General features: G+C 54.6%; 1 protein-coding gene across 11 annotated transcripts in view; it reads right to left on the bottom strand.

Moving 5' to 3' along the window:
• Window positions 1-20465, bottom strand: part of LOC131671243 (teneurin-m) — a 336250-nt gene that overhangs the window by 9708 nt on the left and 306077 nt on the right. For 6 of the 11 annotated variants that reach the window (XM_058947513.1, XM_058947515.1, XM_058947514.1 and 3 more), the window contains 4 exons: window positions 5535-5810; window positions 3220-3304; window positions 2004-2167; window positions 1749-1922 (listed from right to left, as the gene is read on the bottom strand). In XM_058947513.1, coding sequence (XP_058803496.1) covers window positions 1749-1922; window positions 2004-2167; window positions 3220-3304; window positions 5535-5810 — 699 coding nt within the window. Of the gene's footprint in view, window positions 1-1748; window positions 1923-2003; window positions 2168-3219; window positions 3305-5534; window positions 5811-10093; window positions 10247-10325; window positions 10715-15773; window positions 15822-20465 lie in introns of those variants that run through there. The other 5 variants (XM_058947518.1, XM_058947517.1, XM_058947519.1 and 2 more) reach the window with 5 other exon arrangements.

Below are 20465 nucleotides of genomic sequence, written 5' to 3'. Positions count from 1 at the left end.
TGGTGCTCGGCGAAATCGCTGATTTAGTACTGTTAGCTCGGCGCTCGATTAGTCAGGCGAGAGAATGTGTAAAAACGATATCTTCTTGCTGGCAGAGACTGCGTGCGTGGCACGCGTTCTTTTCGTCGCAGTATCGGTTGCAAGCGCCGACGAAAAGAGTCTCTCGGCCTCACCTTCCAGGATCAAAATAATCGGCTCCGGGGGCATAGCAGTAGTGCAGGCCATATCGTAGGCAGCGCTTGCGCGTTCGCTGACGTCGCTCGTAGCGAGGCTCGTCTGCGTCTCGACGGCCGGCGTCGCTTCGTCCACAAAGTCAGCTTCGAGACTGGAGTTGAGCAACGCGCCAAAGCTATCCTCGAACAAGTCGAGCTCGTCGCTGCTGGCTGCTGAAACGTCAGCGTCCCAGTCGGACGTGTCAGCGAACTCAGTCGCGTCGTCCAGGCACGGACACGAACATTCGCACTCGGCACCGCCCCACAGCGGCGGCGGCGGCGGCGGCGAGCCAGGGGGTCGCGGGGGCGGTGGTATAGTCGCTTCCATCACCATATCACCATCGCCATGCCGAGTAGTGGACAATCCAAGCGAAGAGGAGGAGGAGGAGGAGGACGAGGAGGAGGAGGAAGAAGAAGTAGAAGAAGAAGAAGAAGAAGCGGGAGCAGCGCCAGCGCCAGCGTCAGCGTCTGGGTTAGCCGGCAGCAGTCGGCGCTCGATCGACTCGAGGGAGGCTTGGATGCGCATAAGCGAGCGTTCGATGGTGCTCGCGGCGAAGTCACGTTTGGGTGTCTCGTGGTCCTGCGCCTTGCGATCGCTCTTGTTATTCAGCAGCGTTGGCACGCTCACGTGTATCGAGGAGGCGTTCGCCGGCACGGACAGCGACACCACGTAGAGTGCCTTGGCTGTCGAGTCGCTGTTGTCGCTTATCGTCACGCTCACAAGCACGCGCTCCGCTTGCTGATCGGTCGCGTTAGCAGTGGTGCTTTGGTTATTGGCTGGCTCGCCGAAATCGTTAGTATCTTCAAGCACAGAATTGTTAGACAGACTGAAGGCTTCGAAAAGCGGGTCCTCGTCGTCGGGCCGCTCGATTATTTTCGTTCTTGAGTCGACCTCGTCGAATGTGCGAAACTTTTCCTCGAACCTCCGGTAGAATTCGCTCTTGTCAGGCCTCTTCATCAACTCGAGCAGTTCCTTATCGCTATCGTCATCGTCGTCGTCGTCGTCGTCGTCGTCGTCGTCGTCGTCGTCGTCGTCGTCGTAGTCGTTAGCTTTGGGAGTCGTTGCGACGTCGACGTCGTCGAGCCGGTAGACGTTGAAAGGCCCGGGACGATCGCTCTGTAACTGGTCATCCGCATCCGACGAGTGGCCGCTCGGCGCTTCGTCGACGGACTCGGTAGCGAAGCCGTTGGTGGTCGCGCCACTAGCGCTACTCGGCGGCTGCTCGATCTCGCGAGCGCCGTCAAGGCTGCTCGCACCGGAATACAACGTGTCCAGGCCGCGGTCGCCGTCCGCGACAGTACTCGCGGTACCCGCACCAAAGTTATTGTTATCAGCCGACGAAGACGCGTTAGAAAGTAAGTGTGACAGTAGATTATTGCTACGAGGGCTACTGGTAGGCGAGGAAGAAGTAGTAGCGACACTAGTCCCCGGCTTATTATCATGCAACAACAACAACAACAGCTGTCCCTCGTGCGAATCGTCGTCGAGCTGGCGACGTTTGCGCGAGTGGATGGGCGATGATGCGGATGATTTACCTCCGGAGCCCCCCGACTGCGGGCGCTTGGAGCCGCCACTGCCGCCACTCGATGAGGACGTCGTCGACGATGCGGTTGCGTTCGCCTTGGAGGCGTCCGCCGTTTTGCCGTCCGCGCCGTCCACCAGCACCGTACACGCCTTCGTGCCTTGATACCAGTTGACCATGTTGGATACTGCAATCGAGATTGGTCCGTGAGTCGTCGCGATATCGAAAGGAGCCAGCCAGTGGGTACGCTTGGCGGTCGATCACGTACCTGCGATGTAAGTGAGGGCAGCCAGTAGGCACAGCGATATCATGATAACGACGATCGCGATGAGCTTCCAGCTGCACCAGTCTACGCCCTTGCGGAAGTGGCAGCGGATGCTCTGCCTCCTCATCGGGATCATCGACGAGCCGTGGCCGTACGGCAGCGGCACCCTGTGAATTGCGCAAGGGCTCGTCAGCGAGGCAAACGTAGTGGCGCGCAACTGGAGCGCGCTCGAGCGAAGACGAGGAGCGAGCGCGGCTTCCAAAAATACAGACGCGCGCTCAACCCCCTCGAGCCTCCGGCCGCAACGTAAACACCAGATTTTCCCGCAGCAGGTTCCCCCGTCGAAAAGCACACGTGCAGTCCGAGTCGCAGGAATTCCCAGGGTCAGGGTCTGTTTTATGTGCGCTGCGTCTGCGTGCCGGCGGCTCTCTTCGAGGTGGTCTCTCTCTCTCCCTCCCTCCCTCCCTCCCTCCTTCCCTCTCGGCCCTTCACTCGCGCGCGCGCGCTCGCTCGGGCTTATGAGTACACAGGCCAGATTCCGACCAGTTTTTACTTGACGGCTCTCGAGAAAGGAAAAGGAAAATCCGTGTCGAGGATTGCCACGCGAATAACGTCGACGGCGATTATCTAATGGAAGCCGATAGCCACTAGATCCACATTCGCCAGTCACAGACAAGAGCCACTCGATCCCGTTGCGACACTTGTGCACGTTCTCAGGCTCTCTTCCTGTCCCGTTTCAGATGCAACGCGAACGCGACCGTTTGCTTGCTCTCTGAATGCCAAAAATGCCAAAGAAAAGTCCCTCCCCAGCCGGCTATGTATCGCGTTCCGAAAAATCTTGGCCTTTGTGCACTGCGACTCGCTCTCTTGAAACGCCAGAATGCTGCCCGTCACGACTTTTTGGCGCGCATCAATGGACCAGCTCATCAATAACTCACGCGACTATTATTGTACCGAGTCGAGGTGTCGACGTACAAATCACCGTATGGACGTTTTTCGTTGACATTTTACGCTAACACACGCGAACGCGTGCTGGCAGACGCAATAAAGTTGGTCCTACCGAGGAAGGAAAAAAAATATTCCGCGTCATTTGTTAGGCGAGCCGCGCTGCGGGGGAGTGTGAGAGAGCAGTGGTGCGTAGTCCGTCTGTGCGCACGATCATTCGAGCTTGTCATTTACCTGACGCTAGAAGAAGTGGATCGGTGCTAGTATCCCTTACCTGTCCATGTTGTTTTGTAATTCGACTTTTATTGGACTGTTTCCCGTCGATTGATTTTTATTGTTGTAATCATTCTTCGGTTTCTCTGCAACAGACAAGAAAACAAGGAAACGTTTATTAATCGCTCACACTTATTCACTAGGATGCTGCATGTTACCGGACAGCAAGCAATTTCGTTCTCTCCTCGGGCCTCCTTCCTCACGGAACTGCTCGCGAGAGCCTAGAAGAGATCGGCGCGGACTCCCTCGGTTACGATAATTCGTCGCCGAGCTGCGGAAAAAATCGATCGAGCATCGAAACCGGAGTATCAGTGGTTTGGCACAAGCGCAGCGCACGAGCGCTTACGAAAGAAGGAGGGTACAAAGCGTCGGCTCGTCCTTGTCCTGTCCGGCCCCCTTTTTACGGAGCACAAGGCGGAGCCGTACTCTCTCTCTCTCTCTCTCTCTCTCTCTCTCTCTCTCTCTCTCTCTCTCTCTCTTAAATTAATTAGCGCGTCCGAGGCTCAAATCTATTATGTATAAAGTTTTCTTTGGCGTACGTGCGCGTGTTGGATCTTCCCGCTTGTCCGGCAGCCTTTGCAACGAAAAGGGGGATTGGATCAGCGCCAGCGACGCAGAGAGAAGAGGAAAAACAGCGCGCGACGATTAGCCGCGGAGCGGTGGACGCGCCTTTCGTTCTCGCGGCGACTGCAGCAGCTCCGGGGCCGGCTGGCCGAGGCCTTTCCGCGAGAGAAAGAAGGCGTTGCGTGGAATCGATAAGTATACGATATTTGCCGCTGGCCCGCGCCAAGAGCCCTGCTCCGGACCACCTGCGAGGCGGCGGCGGCGGCGAGCGCCTCGGTTTTCACGCGGCTTCCATCTCTGGGCGGAGGTTGCGCTGGCCGCTTTTCTTGAAAAATCGGAGTCTGGCGCCCTTTATAGCGTCTAATTACGGAGCACAGCTGCTGCCAAACAAAGAGCGCGCGCGACAGCTCTATCCCGCGATGGGAATGGCTCGCGCGCAGGCCAATTTTCACGGCGAACGCAAATCGAGGAGCGAAAGGAGCGAGCGCGGCCACGAGATCCTGCCGCTCCGAAAATCGCGCCGATCGATCAGCCCCGAGGCGACTTTGATCTCTCGCGCGCTGCTGCGTGCGCCAGCGGCCAGCGCGCCAGCTCATTGCGCAAAATCAATCTGGCATTGTTGGCGCGCGAGCCCGAGAAAAATGATAAGAGGCGTAGCGAGCGTTCGGCTGGGCGCTCGGCTGGGCGCTCGGCGTGGGAAGGACGCGCACGGCACAGAGGGAGGGACAGCCCCGAGCTAATTGACGGTTGCCGGGTTTGCTGCCCCCTCCGATTATGCCGATTACGGCTCAGGCCTCGCGCCTCGTGCTCGGCGCTGCTGCCTCTCGCGGCCCTTCATTTTCGTATTTTCGGGCCGGTCCGAGCGCGCGCGCCAACGAGACCAGGCCACGCCGGCCGACGACCGAGTTCCTGGGAAAGCTCTCGCAGGCGGATCATGCCGCGATCAAAAATAGGAAGAAAAAGCTCTTTGTGCGCGATAGGTCGGCCGGTTTTACAACGCGCAAAACGCGCTCTCGGCTCGGAGAACCGAGCAGCCTGGAGGCACTCGAGAAGGCAGCGGCCGAAACAAAAAGGGGAAAAAGAAGAGAGCCCTCGAAGAAAACGTGGAGCATGGCATAAAGAGAGGCTGGCTGACCCGTCGCGCAGGTATAATATGAGCCGAGAGTCAATGAGTTCGAAGGGCGCCGTAAATCAGACGTCTCGCTCGCATGCTTCCTCCCACGAGCGTGTCGCTCCTCTCTGCCTGCCGCCTCCCTCTCTACCGTTCGCCGTTCGCCGTTCGCCGCTCGTCCCGTCCCTACTCCCGCGTCTAGCTCTGCTCTCTCGGAAAAGCAAAAGACACGTTGCGCTGGGCTTTGTGCGCACTGGCCAAACCGAGTGGGCCGTTTAGGCCGCTGCCGCCTCCAATTATTCCATGCGCGCCGGAATGCCGAGCTCGGAGATGGACGTTTTTGTCAGTGTTATTTGGTGCCCGCGTAACTGGAAGCTAATGGCCGGAGCTTTGACGCATCCGCAAGGGAGAGGAGGGAGCCCAGCTGGCGATAAGATAGAGCGAGAAAGGAAAAAACAACAGCGACTGCCGGACAAATATTTTCCTTGGATTTTTCTGGAATTTCGGGCCCGCTTATCGGCCAGATAAGCCCGCGGAAAAACAGCGTGTGATCGTGGCCGGTTGCGTGGTCCGAACAGCGGAATAGCGGAGCGGCGGCGACGACGAAGGAGCCGATACGACTAACTGACTGTCAGACTCACTGGATATGTTGTAGAAGTTGCCGGACGGCGTGCGCACCAGGCAGGAGGGCTCGAGCTCGGGGTCGCGCTCGTGGTCGCCGAGGACCTGGTGCTGCTGCTGCTGTTGCTGCTGCTGCGACTGCTGTTGGGACTGCTGCTGCTGCTGCTGCTGCTGCTGCTGGGACTGCTGCTGGGAGCCGGGCAGCCTGCCGTTCAGCCGGCTCATTGTCGGGTTGCGCGGCGGCACATCGGGCGGTCCCCGCGGCGCGCCCGCCACGCCGCTGTCCAACAGACACCCTGTCACAACAACAACAGCGCTCGGTTACACGTCTTGCGCGGACCCTGCACCCTTTCTTTTCGCCTGGTTAGCTGGCCCTTTCTCCCTGTTTTAGTGCTTTAGCCTTCGCCTGCTACGGACAACTTGGCTCTTGGACCACGACGAGGCAGCCAAGTGCGTCGTTGTATTACCGCCGCAGGAAAAGTGAAGCAAGCGCTATGTTTGGGTTAGTCATGGTTATTCGACGGAGGACTGCGCGAGGAGGTGAGCCGCCGCTCCGCGCGCTTCTTCCGCACAAAAGAGGGAATAAACGCGTAGGCGATCGAATCATCGCCGCTCGGTCGCACAAATTTCCCGCGGCCGCTCCGCCCTCCGACTCTCTCTCTCTCTCTCTCTCTCTCTCTCTCGCCATTGTGTCGCTCTGCCGCTCTCGGCAGAGGAGACGCGCGCGCGTCAAAAGCTTTCCCGGAAAGACGTGCCGCCCGGCATTAAGCACCCTAATGAACGCTCGGCCTACCATTCGAGTGGCTACCGTGTCGCGCGAGTTTCGGCGATCGACGCTCGATCGGCGTACGCTGCTCCGGTGCTCGAGTGCAGAGCGGGTCTGCGCAGGTGGAAAGAGCAAGCGCGTGGACGACTGGAGGACCCGTCGAGTGGGCCTGTCGGCGGGCCTTGATTCTCGAGCGAGCGCGACAATGCAGCTGCTCCTCGGTCTGATAAACTCCATTAGCCACGGTGATGGCCTCTTTTGGCCTCTTTTTACTTCGCCCGGGAAAGCGCTGCGCCGATTATCCAGCGGCAGCTGATCGATCATCCGATTTCTCATTGTTCGCCTCTTCCAGCCTGCGCCTGTCGCGCTCGAGAGCCCTAGCACAATGTTTCTCCTCTTTGTCGGCCGGGCCTGGGCCCGCGAGCAATCTTAATAGAGACGCGCGAGCTCGTCGATGCATTGTGCCGCTGACGACGGCTCGCTGCCTCGTCGGAGCGCGAACGCAACCGATCGCGCGCTTCTGTCCGACGGCATAGCTCGGCGCACTCACGCGGCCCCGTGGAGAAGCTCGTCTGTACCGCCACGGCCAAATGGCCAATCGAGCGCGGCCGACTCGAGGAGCGAGACGGCGCAGGGCAGAAAGCGCGCGGGGAGTGGCACACCCACGCGGCCGGGACGGGGCTTGCGAAAACGAGCAGAGCGCAGCAACCGCTATTGTGGAGGACGCGTAGGCGAACGCCGCGTGTAATAATGATACCCAGCCGCCGCCGCCGCCGCCCGCGCTATTGTTCTATGCAAATGCAGAGCTCTCTGCCGCCGACCCATAAATATCACTGGCACTGGCCCGAAAAAACCGTGAGCCTCGGCCTTTGTGCAGAGGACAAACTGCCGCGGAGCGTCGCCTTCTCCTTTCCAGTCCCGGAGGGATACGCGACGTGCGCGCAGCAGACTCGCCAAAGCCGCGCTGGGACGGCTCAGCGAGCTTCGCGGATCTGCGATCGCCGTCCCGTCGGCTCTCGACCCGCCGAGATCCCCGAATCGCAGGGTCGCGTGTCGGAGCTGGATGGGCCGAGTGCTCCGCGTTCATCGCGATTCGCAGCGCTGAACGAGAAGCGAGAACAACCGGTCGGGTCTCTCGAGGGCAGCTAGCCGTGGACGCGGCGACGCTACCAGCACCGGCCGTGCGTGGGTGGGCGTCAACGATGCGGAGATCGAAAGTCCAAAAAGAAAGGTTCGTGCTCGAGTCGCGTTGCCGACCTACGCCGTCGAATCGACAGATTCGCCACGCGACCGCGCACTCGCGATCCACGGTACAACACCTTTCTGCGTGGCTTGACGCGTCGCGCAGCCACACGCCGACTGCTGACCTACATATATTGACAGCGGCGCATTTTCCAGTGGAGAGGACGTTCCGTGATAAGTTGGCAGCGCGGGGCGGTCGATCAATTCTCGGCTGCTCGCTCTCTTTCTTACTTCTCGCCGGCACAACTCGTCGGCTCGTAAAGTCTTTAAAAAAGGTGAGCGCTGCGTCGAGGGAAAATCCTTACTCGTGTACTGGCATCGAGCAGAGCTCGGCGAGCATCCAATAAACAATAAAGAGGGAAAAAACGAGCGACGAGCCGAGTCGAGAGGAACAGGGAAAGGAAAGACGCCCACCCTAAATTCCGGCTCGTGCGCCGTAACCCTCGCTCGAGCTCCTCCTTGCAAGCCGGAGGTCGGAGGGAAGCTTCCTTCGCGAGGATGAAAGGAGGCCACTCGTTAGCGACACGTGCACACCAGCATATCGATCCCTTCGGCCAATACTCCGCTCGCCGAAAGACCAATCTAATTGCTCGATAAAGCCCCGACGAAGATACGGCTTCTATAAGATGTGCGATTTTTGCTTCTTCGGCCGACAGCCGATGGATATCGCGTTATGCCCGACTAATGTCTCTCTATCTTTCTGGGGTGGCGCGATTCCGTTACCAGGGGGACGCACACTTTTCCATTTCATCGGCACGGACTCTGAGATATTTGGATTTGGAAATTGATGGGACCGCCTAGACTCGCTATGACTACTTGGAACAGAGCGGCGAGACTCCTTTTAACGAGAAACTTGTGCAGTTTTTTTCGACCTTTCCGTCAGATGGGGCATTGTTTCTAATTGAAAAACGAACTCCTTCCTGCTACATTATACATCAATTACATCGTCTATTTGCAAATGCAACGTCGTTTTGCCCGAAGCTAACTCTCCGCGAGACTGTCCTTTTTATCAGCAATGTCATTCTAATGAAACGATCGTCTCTTTCCGACGAGCGAGAGCTACTTTGACGTTTGCGATGGCACCGTTCACGACATTTTTTTCGAAAGAACGAATATGGTTGGTCAATCTCTGGCCGTTGGATACTGGAATATTCATCGAACACGACGCGATGCGATCTCTCGATAACGCGATTTCCAATACGAAGCCGAATTTCTACGAAACATTCTCGCTTTTCCACGTTATATTTACGCCCATGTTTACAACGAGACAAATTTCGAAGGAGTCTATTTTGAGCGCGCGTACGCAGGCTTGTTTTTCCACCTTGATATCGCGAGAAAATAGCTATCGCAACTCTCTGATGCTCGACACATCGCAAGTCAAACCGGAAAGGAAAGTTCATCAGAAATGTAAATCTTTCGGAGTGGCGCTCACGCCGAATGCCACGAGTGGATTTTTCGCCGCGAGGAAAATGCGCCCAATTAAAAAAGAAACTGACTCGTCGGAGATACTTATCCGACGTGTGCGCCCGAGCACTGGCGGAAAATAATTAGCATAACGAGGTAAGGTGATCCTTCTCGGACAATTTTTGCCGCTCGAAGCAGGATTTTCGGTGAAGCGACTAATCGGCCGCGAGCATCTGCTCACGTAGGCGTCGGCGAGAGCTCGGGTTACAGGACAAAACTCTCGAGCGATGCAGCCTCGTAAAGATGACGCTCGTTTCGCGTGCGCTCGCGGATTAACTTTCTAGGCCTTATTTAGGAATGCCGTGGAAACGTGAGAGCACACTTTTTTCGACGACCAATCTCACATTCGTCGACAATGTTGCTGCGCTGATTACTTGTTTTTTCATTATTCGCTGGCTTGTTGCTGCTCTTAGTCTGCGCGCGCAATCGCCGGAAAGCAGCACAAGGGACAGATAGTCGAGCCGACGAGGTCGGGGGGCTGCAATCGGAATTGACGTCACGTACGTTGAACTTTTTATCGGCGCGGCTCGATCGCAGGGCCTTCGGCTGCTTAGTCGTGCGCCAAAAAAAATCATTTTTTTGCTCGTTTTCCCGCGATATTTTCGCAAAAACAAGACTCGAGAGCTTTTCGCGCGTACGACCGACACTCGACCTACACCGAGCGCTGTTTTCCCTCGGCGGTCAGGCGCTACACCCGAACCCCCACAGCTCCCGCACTAAAATTAAGCGAATCGCATTGACGAGCACAGCGGCACTGTTCCGCGCGACTCTGCACTAGCTAATCGGTTGTTAGTTGCGAATACAGGTAATAAGAAGCGTTGGCCCCACCACGATCCGATTCAAATTCAAAATCACACAGCACAGGGGAAACTGTCGGGGAATCACTGAGCAACAAGAACTGCGAGCAAATTGAGCCAACATCCAAACGGGCGACAGGGAGGCGGTGTAAGTTTGAACTTGAACGTTGCGTTGCGGCGGGGGCGGCGGCAGCAGCACATATACACAGAACAGCCCCCAGTACATGTATCTAATACTTAAGAGAGCGTGAGTGAAGCAGCACAGAGAGCAGAGATTGTAAGATGATAGTTGATGGTGGTGGCTATCTACCTTCTCGGGCAACGTAATACCGAACCTCGTACTCTCGCTCCCGCATAGAGACCAACTTTTTTAACTATTTCTCGGCACGACAACTTTTTCAACCTAACTGTATGAGTCGCGCACAAAACAACAACAACAACCAAACAAATTGCACTCTTTTCTCGATCGACGAGAACACTTCTGAGAACGTTATTTGGCGAAGGCTAGGCGACGAGGAGGAATGACGGATGAAGAGGACTACCTCTGGCGGTGCCGTAGCAGTAGGTGTACTCGTTGTAATCGCAGCTTGGCCTCTTCAACAGGCCTTCGCCTGTCGGCACTAGATCCAGCAGCACGGCCGTCGGGTAGTGCATGCCAGCCTGCTCCTGGTAGTGCTGGCAGTCTTCGCGGTGATGGTCACACATCGCACTTTTTCTATATCTCGACCTATCCTCTTTGCTCTTCCCCCTGTCAAATCACTTTCATCGCACTGATTCCTTCTTCGCTCGCGCTTTCTGTCTTCGATGATACGACAGCGTTGTAGTCGAACGGAACGAACGAAACGAACGAAAAACAACGGAACTCGCTGGTCGCGGGCGCTCGCTCTCTCGTGGCCGACTCATGTACTCGAGCGAGGCGGTCCGCACGCTTGCGCCGTCGGCGGCTGACTGAGCTCTGCTCCCAGTGTCAGGGATGAGCGAGAGCGGAGAGAACAGAGCGCTCAGAGAGAGAGAGAGAGAGAGAGAGAGAGAGAGAGAGAAAGAATGAGCGCGCGCGCGGGGAAGGGGCAGAGACGCAGCCAACTGACTGAACCGAACTAAGGAGGGTGCTGCTGCGCCAGTGTGCGAGTGGTATGTGTATGCGCGTGTATGTAGAGGGGGAAGTGAGAGAGAGAGAGAGAGACGAGGACAACAGCCGGTCGCCGAACGCGGCGCAGGCACCCACTACTTCTATAGCGACCCTGCGGCGGATTCCGTCGGCGTATCTGCTGGTGAGGATGCGCTCTCCGCGATTATTATTCAGTTTTGACTCTGTCTTCTCCGTAACGAATGACCAATTTTTGCCCTGCCTTTTGTTCTTTGTCGCAGATATTTTCAATACGATTTTCAAAACAGATGACAAATCGTCATTTTTGTTTAGTCAGCTGCAGCGCTGCCTACTTTTGTTTGATCGAGGGCCAAATGACTAACAGATAACAGCAATTGCTCATCGAGAGCGTTTCCGAGAACGGGAAAATTGTTTGGTGGTCGCATCGGCGAGAGCTTATCGAGAGACCGTCGACAGGAAAACGCAGCAGTGAGCAGACTGCGCGGAGATTGGAGGAGCTATGGCGAGGTACGAATCCCGAGAGATGGCGCGGCTGGCTTCTGAAAGCTCGGCTCGCAAGACTCGCTCGGCCCGTTTTCTCGCGAGAGAACGAGTTTATAGCTGTTCGCTCGATCGCTCCGAGTCCACTGCGCTTTGAGACCTAAGTACATGCTTTGGCTATCGATTGCGCGCATGACTCTGAAAAGCCAACTGGCGCGCTGGCAGAAGAAGGAACACAAAATCAATCTCGCATAAAACTTGAATATCCCTCTGACAATGTCTCGGTTAAAGCCGGCAGCCGCACGACCTCGCGACGTCCTCTCTCAAATCTCTTTATCTCTCTTTTTCGCGTTCTCTCATCCTCCCGCAATCGTCAGCCCTTCAGCTCGTGCGCAAACATCTTGCTGTCGCGGCCTCCTCAGACATCACGGATCACGACCGAAACTTTTTCTCTCTCCGATATGAACTCTGTTGTTTCTATGAACGCTGTTTATTTTCGGATTTTCGCCAAATTTCATGAATATCATGTCTTACGATGACCAATGACAGGCGGTACGTCGACCGGCCGAGAACATATTTTGAATATGTGCAGACGAACCCATAAAAAAGAGGTGATAGCAGTTGTGCTATAAGCCGTCAGTTCGATCGAACGCGCCGCGTCTATAAATATACGTCTGTGTACAAAGCCAGTTGAGTAACCGCCGATACACGCGGCTTTTTCTCTCGCTGCGGAATGCGCCATTTCATTTCGGGAAGTAAAGCGCGAAAATCTGGACACGCGACTGATTGGCAAGTAGACGTCGAGTGTTCCGAGTGCTCGAGCTTTAGCTCGGCTGAACTTCCGCTTGATCGCGCAGAATCTTTTTTGCTTTCGCCGAAGAGAGACACGGCCACGCTTCAGTTCCCCATACTGGATTGTCGCATAATCATTTGGCGAGTGATCGATTATTTACAAAGAGCACTGCGAAGGCGATGACGAAACGCGCGGTACACATCCTCGATTGGCAAAGCCAACCGAATGAGCATCGCGTCGCCGTAAAAATGACCTACCACTTAATCACCTTTCTCGTGCGGACGACGTTCCGTCTTTTCATCGTTTTAACTGCCGGGGAAAACGGCGGGGTGAGAGAGAGAATCGGGGGAGGGGACAGGGGCAAGACAATGGCTATCTGCATAGGCTTGGTCAATTGCTTGCTTGCTTGCTTGCTTGCTTGCTTGCTTGCTTGCTTGCTCGCGCATTCGCTCGCGGCGACGCGCGTAAAGCGAGAAAGACAAAGCAGCGCGCGCAAGATTTTCAAGAGCCTCCTGCCGAAGGACGCGAACGTTTGTGATTTATCGACAGCGAAAGCCGAGATCGAAAGTGGAAAAGACAGGATGGATTAACGAGCGGATCCTTCTCTCTGCCGCCGCCCGCCGCGTTTTTTCCGCGTAGTCGCCGCAAGAAAGATTTCCCCGAGATAACGCGCAAAGAGTGGAAATGTCGCGAGGCTGCCGACGGGATATCTGCGGGATTTCGCTGCGTCGAAGGATCGAAGCGCGCGCCGGCGGCAACGGCTAAACGGCCATCTATCGACTAATTAGCCAATATTCTTCGAGGGACTTTTCTTTGGCGTCGCCACGCTCGATATCCCGCCAGCATTTCGGCTTAATTCACGTATAGGTGTCGGCGCCGCCACGTAGTTAACGAGAGCAAGCGTACACCTATGGACTGGCCACTTAAAAGCTGTTCTTAGCCGTTACAGATTAATTTCCAATGATCTGCCCCCTTTTACAAAGGAATACGTCATGCTAGACAAAGCCCTAATTACATCGCACCCTTCTCACTCTCCTTTCCATCGGAAAGCCGCGCGCACTGCTCACCCAGAACTCAATCATCGCCTCGGCCTTGCGAGCTTCTCGCGTCGTCTACGCTGTATTTGCATGCGCGAATCTTTCGCTCTCGAGCCAGCCGGCGCACTTGCCAGATGGAGACCGATTTTATTCCAGGAAAGCGATCCTGCTAATTCACACACACACGCGCGCGCGCACACCTTTTAGAGTGATTATCGGAGAATCCACGCGGCTGCCTCGTTCGACTTTTCAATGGCTAGCGACGACGACGAGACCGTCGTCATCCCATAATCGGCTCCTTCCTTTTCGTCATCTTCGCCTCGCCTACCATCTGTCCGATACGCAATCCCCACTCCCTTTCAGCCTTTCTCTCTCTCTCTCTCGCTCTTGCCTCCTCTTTTCTTTACGTAATCCCTCTCCGAACGAAAGAGAAAGAGTCGTGTGAGAAAAATTTCTCGATACCCATCGTTGTTTCGTTCATCCTCCTCCTCCTCCGCGTTGCACAGCATTGTGCAAACAACATATATCGGCGAGGTGCGAAAATTACCGGGATTCGCGTCGCAAATATCTCTTGTAATCCATCGCTACGACGATCGTTTACGCACTATACATACACACATTCACTTGAGCTGCAGCGGAAGTCGCAAAGAACGGCAACGACGGAAAAAAGAATGAAACGAAGGGGGTAAGAGATGTTATCGTACCACCTTTCCTTTCGAATTTCCCTTTGTGACAAAAAAAAAATATAAATAAAATAAAATAAAAGAAACCGGGATCTCTCTCCCCTCATTCTCTCTGTCTCCCGCGGAGATCTTTCAGATTACAGACTTACAATCGAAAGATATGGAAACCCCTTGCGATACACGCCTGGTGCTCCCTTTTGTGAAAGATACGTGTCCGCGGATGCTTATTAGTCGAATTGTATTGGAGATCCGAGGCACACGTGAAAACGGTAGAGATCTGCAGGTGGTAGTAGCACGGAAAATCGAATCGGCCAAGTTTTAATGAATTCCGCTAACCGCGTTGCGACTGGTAACAGCGTTAAAATGCTCACACGACTGTACTCGCGTCCGCGGCGTCACAGTACGAACAATCCACCCTGGCATTACCTACTTTTTACAATATTCTTTTCATCTGGTCCGCTATTGCACTGCATCCAGTTTGAATAAAACGGCAATCCACTTAGAAACTATTGTTTTCACGAAGCGATAGATAAAAAGTAATGGTCGAATGTGGAACTGCTGGATTGAAATATCCGAGAGGAAAAGAAAGGGAAATGTGGAAGGCTCGAAAGAGGCCGCCGAATAGAACGCGAGACATGCCGCCCTGGAGGAATGCAGACTCGAAGAAGACGCCGAGCATTAGCGATAAAAGAAAATGTTTGAATGTTTGAATGTGGCGAAGCCAAACAAACCGTAAAGGCTCTGAGCTGCGCGCTGGCCTATAGGCATTCAATTATCTGGCGCTGGCGGAACGCTCATTCATCAGGTGCGCGCCCACACAGAGTATAAGGCAGTAAAACCGAAATGCAGGCGTCGGAAGCGGCGGAAGGCAAGGAAAAGCCGCTCTTTTACGCATACCGGTCTGGCGCATCGGTGTGTTTTCTAATCTGCCGCCGAGGGAATAGAAAACAAAGAAACAGAGAGATCCCGAGAGCAAATACTGCTATCACTGATGTTATCTCCGCAGGGCCGTGAGGCAGGTGAGGCGTTGCGAGGACCTCCCCCCATTCGGGCAGAGTAGCGCGCGGAAAGAGCCGTGCGTGCGCCGACGATTGTCGCCGCGCGAGCAAGACTCTACTAACGATCGAATCGGTAATTCAAGCGTGCGCCGCTCGATTCCGGGCGTAAGAGGCCATTTACACTTGGCCAGCGGAAAGTCCGCTCCGAGAGCTAGAAAGAAGCATGCATATTCAGAGACGACGACTGGCGTGACGTCTCGCCGAGGAAAGTGAACAACAGTTGTCGCTATAGCGCCATTGTCCGAAGGCCCGCTCTATTAATTTGCTTGTTCGCCCGTGCCTTCTTCCTTCCTCTCTATCTACTCTTTGCTACGTACCAATTTTCATTCCATACCGCTTGCGAGGCGGAAAACCACTCGTTTACGTGGAGGCTATCGCTACTACTTTCACAGTCGCATCTCTCATTCGTTACGGCGTAGCTCCTTCCAAGTAACGCTACACACCTTTCTCGTCCCCAAATATTCGATTCCTTTCGAAATCTCACGCTACTACCGACGATGAACCGGCCGACGTTACTCGATAAACAAAAGCAAATGTTCCGTGCAAGCCGACATCGACGAAGCCTTGTTCTCTTTGTTCTCTAGCCGTCGTAATGGGCAGCGCTGCGCGCAAACGAAGAAATGCCGAAGCCGTGCCGCGCTTGATATGCAGGCGCGTGCGCCTACGGGAAAAGAGGAGCCGCAGCGCGCGCTCATACGGCGACGTTAGGTGTGCGAGCCCGCCGGAATACGAAGCAGTCTCGCGGGCTTTTCACGCGTTTTCGCCTCGATTTCCCGGCAGAGCCGCCCGGACCCGATTGTTTGTTCCAATTAGAGCCCCTCGCGCGCTTACCTAACTCGTGGGTGGTGTCTTTCTCGAGATCCGCTCGACAACACGTACCTGCAACAGACAAGATCGTCCAAAGGTTAAGGCCTTGCTTTCAAATGGAGATTTATTGGTTTGGCGCTCGCCTTGGCCCGCCGACAAATGCCTCGAGCTCTCCTTCGTTGTTATTCTAGCATGGTTGGTCGGTTATGCGCTTGTTTATAACAACAAACTTAGCCTGGGCTCATTCAGGCGGGCTGCAGCAGTCGGTCCGCGGTTATCGGGACGTATCGATTTGCGCGCGCGCCGCTGCTCATTTAAGACCGCAGGAGCTTCGCGCGAGCGGCTGTCGGTAAACAAATCGTCGCTGTTCTAATTCGATCCAGAAGCCGATCTGGCGATTGCGAAAAGAGGATGTCATCCTGAGAGAGCACCTCTCGTTCGGCACCGATTCATGGCGAATTCCAATGTCACCGGCAAAGTGCTCTTACGCACTCACCACTCAAGATATGGCTGGGTAGCTTGATTTTCAGCGCGCTTTAATGACTGTCGAGCACCGTCCCGTCGGGCCAGTCACGTTGTTCGCCGCGGCGAACAAGTCAATGCTCGCGGACGGCAGGGGAAACAATAGAAGAGATGCGCGCCAAGGGAGAGCCGCCACGTGCGCGGCAGCTTCTCTCCGTGGCTGCAGCGGCCGCAGGAAATTGCCTCGCGCCTTTTTTGTCATGCGGCGTGCAGCTGGCACGATTTCGGCGACACGACGCCCGCCCGGCTCGAGACCCGAGGCCAGTTTTTCGAGGCAGAGCAAACTTCGCGCTTTGGAATTTGGGGCCATTGTAATTCTGTTGTAATTCTGAGTGCCCCCGGCTGATTTCACTCCAAACATATCGTTTTTCAAGTTCTACGATGCGCCATGCCCAACTCTATACTTAGCTCAGCTCAACGTTGCGATGGCATTTCGAAAACTCATTGTCGATTCGCAAGACGGAAACAAGTGGATTTTTATTTTGTTTAGCTTGCCGTGGTGGTGAAAGTGAGATGACTAGACGGAAAACGGAAAATACGTCGGAGCTGAGCGCAGCGGTGTCAACCTGTTGATTCCCCTTGCGAACAAATTTCTTGAGATCTCAAAGATCCTCAAGGACTCGGCAAAGTCGGCAAAGCTCGCCCACGGTGCACGCGCTCCCGCAGGCCACCGCCACAGAGCGACTGCAGGGAGCTTACGCTGTCGCATAACTCGTTCGATTGCCAGTAAAGAGGATGGATGTCTCGTGAATGCTGCACGCGTTGCTGCAATTGGTGAGTCATCCGAAAGTGGCTTATGAGTAAAGAACGATGGATGCGTCGTTGGAACGAGCCGTTGGAAGAAAGCAATCGGCCGAGATAAGTGATTTTGGTAAAACGCGTAGACTTGAGTTAAAGAGCGCGACAGATATGCCGCTAATGGTGCGAATTTGCCAAGGGAAAGCCAGGATGTGGGACTGGACGCGCAGCGAGAGGCGTCAGAGTGAGTCTTGTGGCAGAGATCGGTAATTTGATCGGCGCTTCTTTTTGTCCGGTTGGTGTGCTCTTTAATGAGTGGTTTATTTATGGACCGGAGCCAGTTTTATCTTCATCTTAAACGATTCCTTGTCCCCTCGGCACTACTCGCGCTCGCGAGAGAGATATCGGCTTACCGATTTTCAAGCTGACATGTGTACAGCCTCTTCCCGCCTCGTCTTCTTTTTCGCGCTCACGTCCTCGAGCTTTGGGATCTCGTACATTGTCGCGTAATAAATACGCGTATAGGCGCGAGAACGACAAGCCGTGTCGCGCGCGCGCGGTGAGGTGGTCGTGGACGTTTTGCTCCGGCGGAGGAGCACGCCGATGCGTGCACCACGCTCGGCTCCTCCAAGGTTTCGCGCGAACTGGCCGATGTTTCCGAGCCGGTTATAATCGCAATCTCAAGACAGATTAATGGCTGATCGCAATAAAAGATTCCGGGGATCTAATAAATTTGCCTAATCTGCGCGATCGAACGATTGTACTCTTTCACGGGAATTTTCATATTTTTCGAATTTCGATGCCGTAATCTACGCTCTTTATGACTAATTATTCCAACAGGAATGTATTTACCGCGATCATTCAATTTTTTTTCCTACACCTCGTTCTTGCTCGTTTCAAGTCAAATTTATTGCCGGAAATTTTTTAAAGCTTCAGTTCCTTGTAAATTCTACGACAAGCTCGTATAATCTTTCATCTACTATATTGTGAACGCAGATATTCATACGTACAGCTGAACGTCAATCCAATCGACGTGTCGTTTTACCGTTCCACTTGATGCGCATTCGACAAATTGTTCAAATTGTCAAAATTGTCCAAATTGTCCAAATTGTCCAAATTGTCCAAATTGTCCTTGAGGCAAGTCTCGCGTGGCGAGAGCATTCCGGAGGCTGTGGGTACTTACCTAAAGAAGAATCTTTGATTTGCGTTCACAGTTCGCTTCGCGTTACAATTCTAATTAACAGTCGTTTCGACAGAGAAGCCATCGAGACAGTATCAGTAAAGGAAGACGAATGATGGGCGCGGCTTGATGCAACGGCTTTGTCGCAATAAAATCGCATTATGCGGCAAGCGTTATCCTAATCGATCCTACCCATAAAATTTCACGTTACCTAAAGATTCAACGTCGCTGCAACGTTGCGTTCATTCGATGTAACTTCTTGCAAGTAGCAGAGGTACGTGTTTGTGCGTGTGTGTACAAATTCGGAATATATAGAAAAATATCAGCTGGCTCGAAAGACGAAAGCCGAAAGCCGAAAGCCGAAAGCCGAAAGCCGAGAGCCGAAAGCCTAAAGGCGAAAGGCGAAAGGCGACAGGCACGGCGAGTTCGTGCGAAAGACTCGCTTTGACCGATTCGATTCGCGCAGAAGGTAAGAATGTGGAGCCGCGCAATTGATGCGGCCGCCATCTGACTCTCCGATTATGCAAATACGCCGCCCACGAAATCGTTCTTTATGTCGAGGCACCCAAAGAAGAAGAAAATCGAAAAAGAGGAGGCCGAAGAATCGAAAGGCCCTGGAGGCGCGCTCCTCTTTGCGCGTAGACGATACATTGTCGTGCGCGGCTCCTGGAATGTCGTGCCGTCAATGAAGCAGACTCGCAGCCGACATTTTTATTGCCAGTCGTGCCTTTTTGTTTTCATTCCTTTTCCCTCTTTTCTTGACGTTGAATAACGTGTTAACGATCCGACAAAAAAAGTTATATTCGTTATTTACGCATGCCGTCTTGCTACTGATTGGCTGTGTACGTTTATTACGAGTATAAACCGAGATAGAAGATTGATGACAATAGCCTTTGGAAACGAGGATTAACATGCGAATAAGTGGGGGGGTGGGGGGGGGGGGGGGGATCTGTTATCGATCGGAAACGAAAACAATTGTTCGCTCGCAAGATCAACGATGGCGATTCATTGTGGACGTTGAGAAATTTAAATGCCAAAGAGAAAATGGCCAAGCGTGCGTCGAGTATCATGTTTCGGCGTGTCCTTGGCTGCCGAAATGTTTGCCTTGGGCTCAAATGGTCCCAAGAGAGCCGGAAAGACGAAGCCTCGATCTGCGCACGGCCGAAGAAAATGGCCACAGCGAACACCGCGGAGCTGACACGCGCCTCCTCGGTAGTGGTCTATGCGCCGACACGTTTCGATTTGGCGAAAAACTGGTGGCGGCGCCGTGGGCGGCGCGCGTTGTCTCTCTCAAAGTGCTGGGCGCGCGTGAGCTGCACTCGCCGCGGGGCATTAGAGCCGCATCTGGAGTGCTCCTCTTCTTCTGTTCCCACGTGCTTCGACAATCCTCGAAGCCGGCAAGATCCACCGAAAGCCGAGAACTGCCACGATTGTGTTTGCTCCAGTCTAATCGAGCCTCCGAAGAAAGTGATTGGCGTGCGTGCGTGCGTGCGTGCACGCGCCGGTGACGAAGTGAAAGGCAGACGGATGAAGGCTTGAAAATGGAGGGAAAATCCTTTGTCAAGACCTTAATTCTTTCATCGGCGGCAAGGGGGAAGCGAGGGCGGTGGGCGGACGGCGTCGAAGCGCGATTTATGCGCAGGTATTTTTCGGTCGGTCGCTCGCGGTTGTCTCTTCGGTTGTCTTTTCTGCTCGTTGTTTCCACAGGTCGGAGTGAATCGTCGTTCCTCGCGCGCGAAATGCCAAAAGGCAAAGCGGAACAAGGGAAGAACGGAACGAGCAGCGCCCATTAAAGCGCCCGAGGCGAACTTACGGAAGAAAGTTTCGGGCGGGAAGAAATGAAAGTCTCGTTAGGAGTTTGGGCTTTGTGGAGCAGGCGCGAGGAGAAAAAGCTAGGATTTGCTGGCTGTGCGTCGAAATCCCGCAGCGAAAATAGGTGTTTAAAGGGCGCGGGGGGATTGAGAACGAGAGCGCGCTTACGATCGCAGCAGCAGCAGCAGCTAATGAAAAGCACCGGCGCGTAGATTAGCCCTCCAGTTGCGCTCGGTCGCGCAAGGCGCAGTCCCCCACGGTGGGCTACGATGGATGTCGCTGGTCGGGGCCCTTTCAAGTCCCTCGGTCGGTCGCTCGGCGCAGCCCCTGATTATCTGCATATGCGCGCGCCGCGCAAGGGGAGCGAGCGCCACGTCGAAAGTCGAGCTCGAGCGAGATGAAAACGACTCGACGCACTCGGGCAAATTTGTTTATCTATTGGGCCGCTGTCGACGGCCGAGGTC

The sequence above is a fragment of the Phymastichus coffea genome, unplaced genomic scaffold, assembly GCF_024137745.1.
Source record: "Phymastichus coffea isolate CEN01 unplaced genomic scaffold, Cenicafe_Pcof_1.1 PCOF00122, whole genome shotgun sequence".
NCBI lineage: Eukaryota > Metazoa > Arthropoda > Insecta > Hymenoptera > Eulophidae > Phymastichus > Phymastichus coffea.
Note: the sequence above shows the minus strand (reverse complement) of the source record. Positions and strands in the feature narration are given on the sequence as shown.